The sequence below is a fragment of the Buceros rhinoceros genome, unplaced genomic scaffold (assembly GCF_000710305.1).
Source record: "Buceros rhinoceros silvestris isolate BGI_N320 unplaced genomic scaffold, ASM71030v1 scaffold32835, whole genome shotgun sequence".
In the NCBI taxonomy this organism is placed as follows: Eukaryota; Metazoa; Chordata; class Aves; order Bucerotiformes; family Bucerotidae; genus Buceros; species Buceros rhinoceros.
The window spans coordinates 12,066-24,940 of NW_010413932.1; the positions used below are offsets into that span (position 1 = coordinate 12,066).

At 36.0% G+C, this 12,875-nt stretch overlaps 1 protein-coding gene across 5 annotated transcripts in view; it reads left to right on the forward strand.

Annotated features, from left to right (window-relative positions):
* The first annotated feature begins 9,716 nt into the window (after positions 1-9,716).
* Positions 9,717-12,875, forward strand: part of PUM2 (pumilio RNA-binding family member 2) — a 44,417-nt gene continuing 41,258 nt past the window's right edge. For 3 of the 5 annotated variants that reach the window (XM_010136932.1, XM_010136934.1, XM_010136933.1), the window contains exon 1: positions 9,718-9,782. In XM_010136932.1, coding sequence (XP_010135234.1) covers positions 9,732-9,782 — 51 coding nt within the window. In that variant the 5' untranslated portion in view covers positions 9,718-9,731. Of the gene's footprint in view, positions 9,783-11,593; positions 11,597-12,875 lie in introns of all 5 variants that reach the window. The other 2 variants (XM_010136935.1, XM_010136936.1) reach the window with 1 other exon arrangement.

Here is a 12,875-nt window from a genome sequence, read left to right on the forward strand (position 1 = left end):
TTCCATGTGCTCCAGATTCTAGGTGGGATTATGAATGAGGCCTCATTCCAAACATGATTATTATGTTTTGTGGAGTTTTATCCCAAGGCTAAAACTTGTTTTAGGCATTCTAGGAGAATTTTGCATAGATATCCAGAATAAGGTGGTAGAAGCCAGTAAGCTTGGGAAAAAATGGCTGAATATAGCCATCCAGGCATTTTGCATTTGCAGTTTATGTGTTCATATTTTCTTATTGACTTTATTCTGTTATTCCAGGTATCAGAAAATAGATATATTTTAAAATTGGGTGAGTGTTATTTGGTTAATCTTAAGTTCTTATCTTCAGGTTTAGAATGTAGTTTGCTTTTTTTCTTGTGATTTAAATTGGGGCTTATGAAAACGTATGCCACTATTTTATTGCATGGAGGAGATTCAATTTTCTGAAGATATACTTTTTCTGAAGTACTTTGATTTGGTACAGTTTAAGTTGAAGTCAGGGTGAAGAGGGCCCTTGTGAATCTTTGTGAGGTAACTAAAGACTTTTGGGAAAGCTTTCTCTCTTTGAAGACAATGGAGGTTGGAATTCACAGAGAGTGATGTAAACTGGTGGGTAAATATGTGAAGGGAGGCAAGGGGGCAGCACAGAGTTGGGTAAATAATTTGAGGGAATACTTTATTTTGAATGAGAATGAACAACCTGGAATTTAGACATCAAATCAGAAATTTTCCTTGTAAGATCGCTTCCTTACATTTTGTTAGAAGGTAATTCAAGCATGGGTTAGTTTTTGGTTTTGAGTATTTTTTTGTCCACGGTTACTGCTTCTGCCTACCCTAAGTTCTGCTGTCTATGTGCTGATAGCTGCTTTTATAAGTGCTCTTAAATTTTTTACTTATGAAGTGAAAAGGTTGAAAATATTGGCTTTAAATCCATTGTAATACAGATGTATTAATGCCAGTCTTTGAACTTATCTTTGTTACAAAGCTTTTATTCTTCAGTTTAGTTGTAAATAACCTACTTTATTTCCATACCTTAATTGTCAACAATATAAAATCTCTGGTGTTATTTTAAACTTTTTTTACTTCCTTTGAAGAACTATGCTGGCCAACATTTAATGAGGTATTAATGTCCAAGGCTAAGCTGCTGTTCTTACTGAATTAGAAATGAGGCTTATTGAATTCGTAGGGGTGTTTTTTTTCAGTTGGCTGTTTATTTCAGCTTATAGGCATTTGTAGAAATCTATGGTTAGTTTAAATACACATACTGTTCAAAGAGAACATCCTCAGAAAACGGCTGAAAAATTAGATAACAGCAATTTCTTTGAGTCCAATCCCCTGCCATAGACAGATAAAGTAGGAAATATATATGCTTCCCTATAGTAATTCTTTTAAAAATACGTTAAAAGAAACATGCTTTACTGGTTTTTGGCTGCCCTTGAGGTTATGTAGAATTTAAAGACTAGTAGAATCAAAGTAGATTATGACAGCTAGTTATTCATTGTGGAGTGAGAAGTCTAAAAATTCTGAATTTCTTTTTTGTGCTAGCCACAATTCAATTAATTGCCTAAAGACTAGGTAGTTCCATTTCTTCAATTCTGGTTTTAGCACCCACTTTGAGGAGATCAGGCTCTGGTGGTATTCCCTGGATTCCTCTTGCCTGCTGAAGGAGGAGAAAAACCTCAGAGCTTATTCAAAGGGTACTGCACTACGAGGTAAAGGATGTCATGATGTTAGAAACTTCTGGGCAGGAGGATTACTGGCGGAACTTCAGTTTTTGCATCTAGTATTCTTGAAAACTGTATCCTTGAGAAATGAATGTTGTGGTAAATGCATCTGCCATATTCAATAAAGAAAATTGAAGCAAATGCTCTGCAGAAAAGGATTGCTATATATCCAGAATGGTTGAGGGTGGAAGGAACTTTTCTGATGTCAGTGCTACCGTAACACAGAATAGAAATGTTTCCTAGAAATTCTGTCAGAGTGCGTTTTGTCATTTCCTCAGCCCCATTTTTAATGGGGTGGAATGTGTGGGTGTGTGTATATGTATGTACAAAATCTTTTGTCTTGGTATAACTTATATCGTTTATAAATCATTTATGTTGCATGGGTTTCCTTAAAATCACACTCTTTTTAAGATGGTGTTTAAAAATACATTATTTTTTGAACCAAAGATGTAAAGCATTGTTTTTTACTTTTGGGGCAGAGGAGAGTTGTTCTGTTTTGGATTCTCTGGTAGCAAAGAGAAAGCTGAAAATAATTTAAAGAAAAAACATCACCAAAAAAGTCTTGATTACAATGTAGAAAGGAAATTTATGGAAATTTTTACTTGATTCTAGACCTGTACATTGTAAGTGATCAGAATCTTAACACATTTAAGAAAAGCTTGTTGACTTTCTATGAGAACGAACATTATATGTTTCATTAATCATTACCATATATAGAGAGATAAATTGTCCCTAGTTCCTGCTTGTGTGTAGATAAAGTTTGGGTTTATGCAGTTTTCATCTTCAGAAAAGGCAGTCTTAAGCCTTTTTTTAAGAGCGTATCGCCTAGGGAGCACTCAAGTTTTTGTTAAGTTTTTGACTTACTAAAGTTTTTGACTAAGCTAATGATGAAGTAACAAAGGCTGATGTCTCAAAACAGTGATACAGTGAATTAATGTCGCACTTTATAGAAGTAGGTGTATAGTGTTATTACTGACAAAACCTTGCAGTGCAGAATGGAACAATAATGGTTAGAAATATGTCTCACTAATTCCTCTAAACTTCTCTTACCGATAGCTCTTAGTACTCAGGTACAGGAAGGTGATGCTGACTAACTTAACAAGAATCTTAACAAGATTTTTTAAATTAGAAAAAAAATTTGTCATTTACATATATTAAGTATTTGGCACCAATTAAATAATAATAAGCATCTTTAGACAAGAACTGCAATTCAGATTTCATTTCACAGATTTGTTTTCAAAGTTCTGAATATATTTAATGTCTTTTTTGTTTGATATATTTATACAGGAACATTGGAGTGAGAGATGCAGGATAATATGCATGTCTGAGTGTGAAGTGGGGGGAAGGTTATGAGACTCACCAAACTAGTTCACACCGAAGGTTAAACATGTACATTTTCTTGTATGAAAGACAATTCTTTGGTTTTATTTATAAGCAGTAAAGGACCAGTCAGCCCTTTTTTAAGAATTACCTTTTCTTGTGGCTTGTTTAAATAATACGCTAAAAAAGTATGGATAAATGTTATTTTAATTAACTGTTTAAATTTTTAAAAATAATTTCCTGTTTACAGAAACTCTAGGTTTTGATGGGATTTTTCTTCTATTTTGTAGAATTGTATATAAATCTCCTATCACCTGTCTGTTCTCTAGGCTTTTATACTGCAAACTTCTGCGACATCTGTGACCCCGAGTTTCTGTTCTGTACATTTCTTAGAAACTCTTTTCAGTGGATAATTTCTAAATGATTAAAAGACTTTGAGAAACCTGCTAAGTTATTTAGTATAAACTGTATGCCCCGCTTCTGTTAGAATATGTTACTTCAGCTCTTCAAGTGGAGCTGCCTAACAGTGTAACTGTTATAAATAGTTATAAAACCCGGTTTCAGTACAGACACATTATTAATTTGTGTGAGGCTGGTAGTTCTGCCAGCATTTGACTGTAGGGATTGAAATCCTGAGCTTCAGGACACCTGACTGTAGTGTAGAAAAACTTGGGCTAACAGTTCTGCCACTCTTGGGGCAAGGCTTGCACTTGTTTGGGAGGGAGACAGGCATGAAAGCCTGTGCGAGGAAGAGATGATTTTTTGATGTGATGAAAGAGTTCGTGTTTGAGGGGGGAGGGGGGAGGATGAGTGAAATTACCTATTTCTTAGGAGTATGTTTCATTCTATAGCTGGGAACAGAACCCAGAATCATCTCCTCTGCTTTTCGTCATGGGAAGTGGGTCCTGTTGTCTTTGCTCTGTATGGTCTGATGCAAGTAGATTTGTAATTTCCAAACTTGGCAGTGAGTTGTGAGATGCTATCCATGTGTATTTTGTGTATATATATATACACTGTTGATCAAACCTAGGAAATTCCTTTCTGCTGTGTGCATGCTCCCAGATTATTGAATATTCCTATTGAAAAGAAAGCAGGCAAAACACTTGGTACAAGTGTCAACTCTTATGATCATCTTGCCTCTTTGTGACTTAGCTTTTTCAGCAGACTGGACAGTGTATTTGAGTATATTTTATATTTTTTCCCTTGCTACATGCTGCAGAAACCATACCTTGAAATCTCCTAGTTGAATTTTTTCCGTTGTTGGTGTCCTCAGCACTGGTAGGATTGCTTCTCAAACTTACAATACAAAGTTTGCAAAGAAATCAAGCAGAAGACCATTAACATCCTGAGTGACTACTGATCCAGGCCAACTGGACTGACAGACTAAATTTGTTTTTGTTGGAGCATTTGAATATATTTGAATATATTAAGGATCATGTAATGCATAAGTATAGCTGGATCTCAGAATATGAGTTAAGAAGCCTAAAATACAGGGATTGAAGAATTATTCACTTGCCTGCAAAAATTTTGAGTTGGTTTTAGAAGACTATATTTTAATACAGTGAAAATTACTACTTACTGGGGGAGATATGCTTTTGAGATTATAACCATGGAAATCTGTGTTAGGACTTAAAATTGGTTGCTCAAGTATTTTGTCAGAAATGCCTAATTCCTTGTTTATTCGGACTGCTTAAGGAGCTTGGACTGCTCCATTTTCGAGTACTTAGCTAAGTTTGCAGTTTCATTACTGTTACATATGGTGCTGAAAAAGTGTTCTGTCTTTTCAAAACACAGCATACCTGTAGACTTTGAATTACTCAGTAGCAGCCACCTGTATTTTAAGCAGTTTGGCAGTAAGCAAACTTTGGTTCCTTGACGTCTCAAAGAGGTATGGGAAGATGCATCTAGCCAAAGGCAGCTTTAATCAAACAAAACAGTTACACAAAATACTCTGTATTTTGTAACCTGTGTACAAAACATAGTTCAGTTGTGACTAGTAGTTGCCTGTTCAGCTACTGAGCAGCCTTTTTTTTTAATCTGGATGCACTATATTCTAAACCAAAATAAGGAAGTTTCAGATAATTTGGTGAAATATTCTAGAGGATAAATCTCCGTATACAGCCCTGAACTACAATATTTGATAACAGAGGTTTGAGGATTAGCAGTTTAGGCCTGCTGTATAGTTTTCCCTCATTATCCTTTGTTCTAAATACTAGATTCATGTCAAACTTTTACATTTGTATTAAAATGTTATTTTTATTTAGTACTTTCCAACCGACTACCCATCTGAAATGTTAAATGAGCTTTTTGTTTATAGTCAAGTGTCTGGCATGGCTTTACAAGACAGTATTTAACTACATAGTGTTTTAAAATACAGCCATTTTAGTGTTCTTAAATCTTCTTAAATGCTAGTTATTCCAAGTCTCTGCCATAAGCGTATATCATCCATAAGAAGATAGATGTTGCAGAAAAGCCACCCCTGTAGAAAACTAGTAAAAAGGTATTTTGCATTAACACGTTCAGCAAAATAGAGAAAAAGGCTCAAGCAATTGCAGTGCGAACAGAAGCTTCCTTTTCCTTCCAGTCACAGTACTGTAATTGCCAGGTGTTTTGTGTTGAATTTATGGCCTAGTACCTTAACTTCAAGATGTCTCGTTCTTTTCCTTGACAGGGCAGTTAGAATATTCTCTGGAGAGAGGCGGATTGAGATTTGGAGTTTCTTTATGCAGGAAAACTGTCTTTACTACTTACTGATTAGCTGGTTCAACCACTTTATAAAAAGTGAAGTCTTTGATCTCTTTGTTTTATTATTATTTTTCTCCAAATTTTGTTTGTTTGGTTTTTGTTTTGGTTGCAAGAAAATGGTTAGAAGCTTATTTCTGGCAGGGTTCAGGTTATCGGAGAGAGTGTTTATCCACAGATCTGTATCTAGGTGCCCAGATTCCAGAAATGGGTGTTTTAAGCAGTGTTTCTTGTGGCAATACTAGATGACTACCTGGTCAGCAGATTCCCCTCTGAATTCTGTCCTGCCAGGACACATTTCACATTGCTGGTTTATTGTCTAGCTGCCTCTAAGTACTCCTACTTCACCTTGCTCCAGACCAGTTTCTCCTTGTTGCTTTCTCCAGGTCAAATCTCACTGCTGCACTGTTTTAGCCAGTTCAGCTTGCTGATCCGTGGAAATTCTTATGCATGGAAAAAGAAGGGGAAAAAACTTCTGAATCATACATTTTACTTGATTACCCGGTTCATTGCAAGGGGAGTGATAAAACAGTTGGGAGAAGGATGGAAGGCCTGTCTTGTTCATCTGTAGCTGATGAGGTGTGCTCAGCTCTGGTGTGAACTCAGTTTGCTGGTTGAACATTGCTGCATTCGGGATTGAGGATTGTCTTGTGGACGTAGCAGTAGAAATAACTACTCTTACTAGGGGTTTTGATGGAGTGAAGGAAGGTATTTTGCTGTAAGGTTTCTGTGCAGGCCTCTAGATTTAGAACAAATCATCTGGTACATTTCAGGGGAAGAGAGGAGAGAGAGTAAACTTTAGGAAGAAGGAGTCTGCTAGAAAAATAAAGCTGCTTTTTTCCTCTGTATTGAAATCTTGTTCCTGATGCTGTGATGAAAAATGGACTAATACATGCCAGTACATTGTATCTAGTTTCTGTGGAAGGGGAAAAAGATCAGAATTTTCTTTCAGTATGTCATAGGGGAAAAGTTCACACTGAAGCTGTTCTGTCTATTTAACAGCATTGTGAGAGAAATAATTATACCTAAAGACTGCTGTGGTGTGTAGTATCCATTTGTGCATGAATGAAATGCTGTGAAATGATCTGATGTGTATCAGAAGTTTGAAACCATTGCCATCTTCTAGATGGAAAAGCTTATTAGTGTTCAACTCCTGGAAACTAAGATTAGATCTAGCAACTAATCCCAAAAGCAAGTAGGTGGTAAATGGAGAAAGAATGGAGTCTTCAGTGTGATGGGGGTTGTGAAGGATGGGAGAAGTGGATGGACAAGAAAAAAAGAGATAATCAAAACCAGGGAAAAATGAGCAGTATGTTTCATAGGCATCTTTTTGATTTGTGAATTATTCCAGATGACAGAGAATGAAAAAAAAAATAGAGAAAAAAACTTCTGAATTTCTGGAATTTGAGGCAAAAAAAAGTACATATTAAAAATGTTTATTTCTGGAGCATATGAACTAGGTGAATATTGGCATTGAATTAGAGAAAATAAAACTTCCTGGTAATGCAGATGATCCGAACCAAAGTTTATCCTTTGGGGAGAGGGCATGTCATATGTAGTAGCTGTAGCTTGGTTGTCAGTCTCGGTGTTTTGTTGTTGTAGTGATAGGGCTAGCATTGCAGAAATATTAGTGCTGCCTGTTTTTCCTCCAGTTTGTAAACTGATCTGTGAAACATGTATTCGTGGTACGGCACAGGATTTTGTGGGCTGCTGTTTTTGGTGGAAGTGGAAATGGAGACCCTCTTCACTACAGTAAAAGGACTGTATGATTTCTCTTGCTGCTAATAGCAGTAGATAACACCAACTTAAATTTCATGTTTGTAAGGAAGAGGCCAGTGAGCAAAATCAGTGTTCAGTGTACTAAAATTTATTTACAGTTTCAGCAAACTTCAGTTTCTTAGAGTTGACTCTGAGCTGCTCAGAAAAAAAAGGAGATAGCTGTGCTATTTCCTTGATTTTTGTATTGTGTTTTCTTAGAGACTTGGAAGTATGTGCAGTCACGTTTTTGAACTTTGCCGAATTGTGAAAAATAAGCATTTTGTATTAGGTCTTGCAGCACAAAAACAAACAAAACCCCCTCCCCAAACCCAAACAAAACCACCACCAGCAAAAATTAACACCCCCTCCCCCCCACAACTAAATCAAACCCCAAACAAACAATCTAAAAAACCGCCATAACCAGAAAACCCGTAACAAAAAAAATTATAAATTTTTCAAACTTGGTTGTTTATCTTGATTTGCGTAATGGTTTTGGTAAATATAGTTTGGCAAGCTTTAGTTACAAATTTTGTTAGACTGAAACTACCTGTTGAGATAGAAGTAATTTAGAACTAATTTACTGATTGTAATTGGAACTCAAGTGCATGACTTCACCATGGGCAGTGGCTTATGGTAAGATAATCAACTCTCACAGCCATCTATAGAAGAAATTCTATTTTCGGAAACTTAATAACCAAACTCAGAAGTCTTCAAAATGTGAATATCCAATTTTTCTTTCTAAATAATTCGTCTTCTACAGTCAAATTTAATATGTGCATGCACAAAGATTTTATTATCCTTCAGAGCTGATGAAAAAGAGCTTCTTTCTTATAAATAATCTAGGTTTTAATTATTTTGAAAAAATGTCTTCAGCTTTTTTAAGGATACATGAAAATCTACTTTCAGTTTTTGAAACTGAACTGACATAAATATCAGCATCTCTGGAAAAAAGGTCAAGGTGCTGATTTTCACTTTTCCTACTTCCCCCCATAATTCACTGTGAAACTAAATTTGCTCTTTGGTAGCTCATGAAATTGTTAGGAACTGGTTTCAGAATCCATCTTAACTAAAATATTGTTCTTTCTGAGGGAATATTTGAGTTTTGAAATTTCTTCCTCCAAAGTACAGATACATTCAACCTCAGAAGTTAATGGCTTATGAAGATTATGGGGCAATAACAGTGTTTTCAGACTAGAATTTCAAGAATAGAGCCTCTTAACACTTAATACTTTTTCCAGTTCCAAGAAAGAATATTAAAAGCACAAGATTGTTTCTTTGACTAGTGCTTGAGTATTTTTTGAAGAGTGATCTGTGTGATCAGCTGTATGGAGCAGCTTCATTTTGGTTTTTTTGTTAATGTAAACAAATGGGTTTACTAAGTGAAATTAAGTCCTCAGGAGAGACAGTTATTGGAAGGGAAAACTTTAACTGAACTTTGATCTTGAATAACTTTACCATTTCATTCTGCTGCATCTCACTGTTGAGAAAGAAGAGAAGGAACTACTCTGAATTTTCCCTCTTGTTGTTTTTCTAAATTTCTCATGGCTTTGAAAATTCCTTGTGGAAATCATTTTCTCAGGAATGAATGCACCCAGTGCATTGTGTGTGCATGCTGTGGAAAAGGAGTTGGTTTGTTGCAACAGCAGTTCTTGCTTTAGTAATACACCTCTCATATTTACAACAAACAAAAATTAAAGACAATGCATGGAGAAGGAAGAGTGGGGGAAAGCACAAGAAATTGGGATAATGCAGTCAGTTACTACATTTTAAAAGCAACACATTGCTAGTAGCTTTGGTGGCCTGTCTTGTGAGCTATTGTGTGTTTGCTGCCGGGTGTACTCAGTAACATTGTGTGCAATAGCTCATCTCCTTTTCAAAGGATGTTGTATGTCCAAAACTTTAACTCCCTTTTGCGTTTGTTGCACATGTGATATTGGTCATTGTTTCCATAGTGAGTGATATCCATCCAGATGCTTGAAGATCTCGGAATTTCTTGCATTTTATTATATTAGCATGGCTCATTAAATGTTTGCCAACTGTATCTGTTCACGAAATCTAAACACATTTTCAGCCTAGATTGAGTAGCAAATTTTGTGTGTGCTTCCTGTTACAGATTGGAATTAAAGTGGAGTATAACTCAACTTTTGAAAATTTATTTGGCTAGTGGATCACTCTTTTGTTTTTCCCCTACAGGTACGATCTGTGGATGAGATGAATCATGAGTTTCAAGCTCTTGCCCTAGAATCTCGGGGAATGGGAGAGGTAATTATTCAGGGCTGACAATCCAGCTGGTGTTTTGGAAATGTTGATGCTATTTAAGAAGTCTTAAATAATATGATGTGAAGCAAAGAGCTTCTCTCAAGATCAAATTGGTTTTTCAGGCAACTAAAGATTTCTTTTCTAAGGTGAAGATAAACTAAGTACAAGAGCACTGGGATGTTTGTTGACTGTATTTACTCTGTTACTATGTCAGTCTTATTGGATGACTGATACTCTTTGGGAAATGACATGGTGATTTGTTTCAAAGTTTGTGCAGCACTATGAAATGAGGTATGTTTTCAGTGTCACTGTATGTAAGCTAGTGAAACAATTGCCTGCTACCCCTGAGAAGCCAGGGAGACTGGGATCTGAAAAAGGTTTGGTTCCAGAAAAGTGAAACTGAAATACCCTAGCAGGAATATGTGGTAATTTATTTTTTTTTACTGGTAATTATCCTTAAAAGAGTATTTTAACCAGGATGAAGAGTGCTATTATAATTTAGCTAGAGGGAAGAAGGATTTTTTTTCCATTGGTATACTTCTGAGGGGCAGGGGAGAGGGTGGAAATTTAAGATTGTGGAATATGACTTAGCTTCTTCAAAAGCAGTGCCCTGAACTGTGTAGAAAGTAATCAACATGCCCTGACAGAACATAGTAGTGAAATAAATTCATGCTGAACCAGGATTTCAAATACTGTTCCTTTTGTCTTGATAATTGAGCCCGTGGCAATATGATGATAGGATTCTGATCTTACTAAAACAATAACTGATTGATAACAAATGTTATGTTCTAGTTGCTGCACATTTTTGGACTGACACCTGGCTATTCTTACTTGATTTTTTTTTTTTACTTTAATGAAGCATTTAGCAGATCAGTTGGCTTTTCAGCAATTTTTGCTTCATCCAGGGTTCCATGTTGAGTAGCCTGTGATACTACCAGCGGTATCTGTGGTATCTGTGATAGAATGAACAGTACCTGATAGAGTGGAAGGGTAAAATTTGTACTGGTGTCTGTTCTTTTGTGACCCACGAAGTACTCTGATAAATTGAAAGCAGGGAAGTGAAGGGTGGTACAAATGCCTTGGAATTAAATTGAGGTATGTGTGTCTGCTCATACAGGTCTTTGTTTTAGGTTATCTCGGACTGAGGGAGATATTTCTGTGTGATTATGATTTTGTTTGGGTTTTTTCATGGTATTCTTTGGATCTGTGATGTTGAAAAGAAAAAGAAACCCAACAAAACCACTAAAAGCTGGAATATTGATACAGTAATCAAGCATCAGAAATTGATAACTATATTGTGACCCTGCACTTATTAGGTTATGTCTTTTATTTCAGTGGTATCTTCCAGGCATCTTGAGGTCATGCAGGTTCACATAGCTAGGTTGACTTAACTTGGTAATTTTCTTAATGTACTGCACAACAATAAAGCAGTTCTGGAATAGATTCTGTGGCTGTTTTAATCTTCTCTTTTGATTACAACTTTCCAAAATATTGAAGGAAATGTCCTCATAAATACCCTTGTAAGCTAGAATTGGTAGTTGTATGTTCTTAATGTGCTGCCCTTTATCTATTTTGAAAGGTGTGAAAGGGTAGTGGTGTCAAAAAATCTGCTTCTAGCTTGAGAGGTTGTTCTCTTCCTTGTTTCCTCTGTCAGATTTTTCTCTGATTGGAAATTACTTTCTTGTTCATAATGCTAATCCTTCTTGGTCGTCTTCCCTCCCCTCTGGCTGGAAATCAATACTTGGCATTAGGAGGCTGTTAAGTTTTACTTTTCTCATTGTTACTAAAATCGACTTTGTCTGTGAATCCTCAAGCAAGTATTTCTGTGCTATTGTAAAGGAATATAGAATGAAATCTGTTTTCATTGTACCATGACACGTTTTGGAAATATGTACTGGAAATCCTTCTGTTAAGCTGTCCATCTGAACTGCATGCAGATGGAGCCTGGTATTGGTCAGTATCGTGAACAGGACAGCATAACATGGGCCAGATGTACAGTTCCCTTGATCTGTTTCTCTTTTGCAATTCTTTGTTAACTTATTCTGTAAAGAAATAGTCTAAAGTTTTATTAGCAGATCTGTTGTATTGCAGCCATCTTTCTCTAAATGTCTTCTAAGATTTGAGCTGTTAGACTGTTTAAACACAAATGATGCTTCTGGCTCCAGCTCCCGAAAGCTATCATGACCCTTAAGGTTGTGATAATACTCTGAAGAAATACTGACGTGGTGCTGTTTCTCTTCTCTAGGCATCTGTTGCTTGGTATTTCAGGGCCCGCATAGTGGGCTTCAGGACCTTTAGTGTGACCTGATACAGGCATATATATAATTAATTGTCAAACAGAATATAACACTAGGGTTTTTTTATAAGATCTATTCTTACAGAAACTTGCAAGGTCAAAGCACACACATTTAGGGACAATGTAGCCATTTCTTGGGTCAAAACTTCATTCAAAAATATTGTAGAAGGCTCTGTAGGAATAACGACTGATCTTAAAAATAAATTTAAAAAGCATGAAAGAATCCTTAATTCAAGAGCCAGTAATCAAGACTGCAGTTACTTACCAGAGAGCTGGTTAAGAGGCAGCTTTAGCATAGTTGGTTATTATCTGTTCATAGAAATGGGCTTTGTTTATCTGGCAGGGCCATTACAGGGATTACTGCTGATAGTGAAAAAGACACTTTTTAGTGTACTTTTGAAGAGCCTAGTAAGAATATGGCAATCTTTTCCATTATTTTGAATTAGGGTTGGATGTATCTTTGTAAAATTTCTTCTTTATTGGATTAAGTGCTGGAAATATTGGGACAAAATGCGTGTTAGCAGAGTAAAGCACAATGATTTTAACCATTTATAGTAATTTGTGATAACTTCATGTTAAGTCTTTTTCTGTAGAATTGATCAAGTGAGGTTTTTTTCTTGTCCATTAAAGAGGAACAGTTGTTCTGATTTTCTGAAAAGTACTTGTTTTGTGAGTGTGTTCCACAGTGAAAGAGTTGACAGCTGCTAGGGCTGCTCATGATAATCCAACAGCTAAAACATCCCTTTAAAAAGATCATAGTGTATGTCATATCCATCATCTCTCAAATAATAAATTTAAAT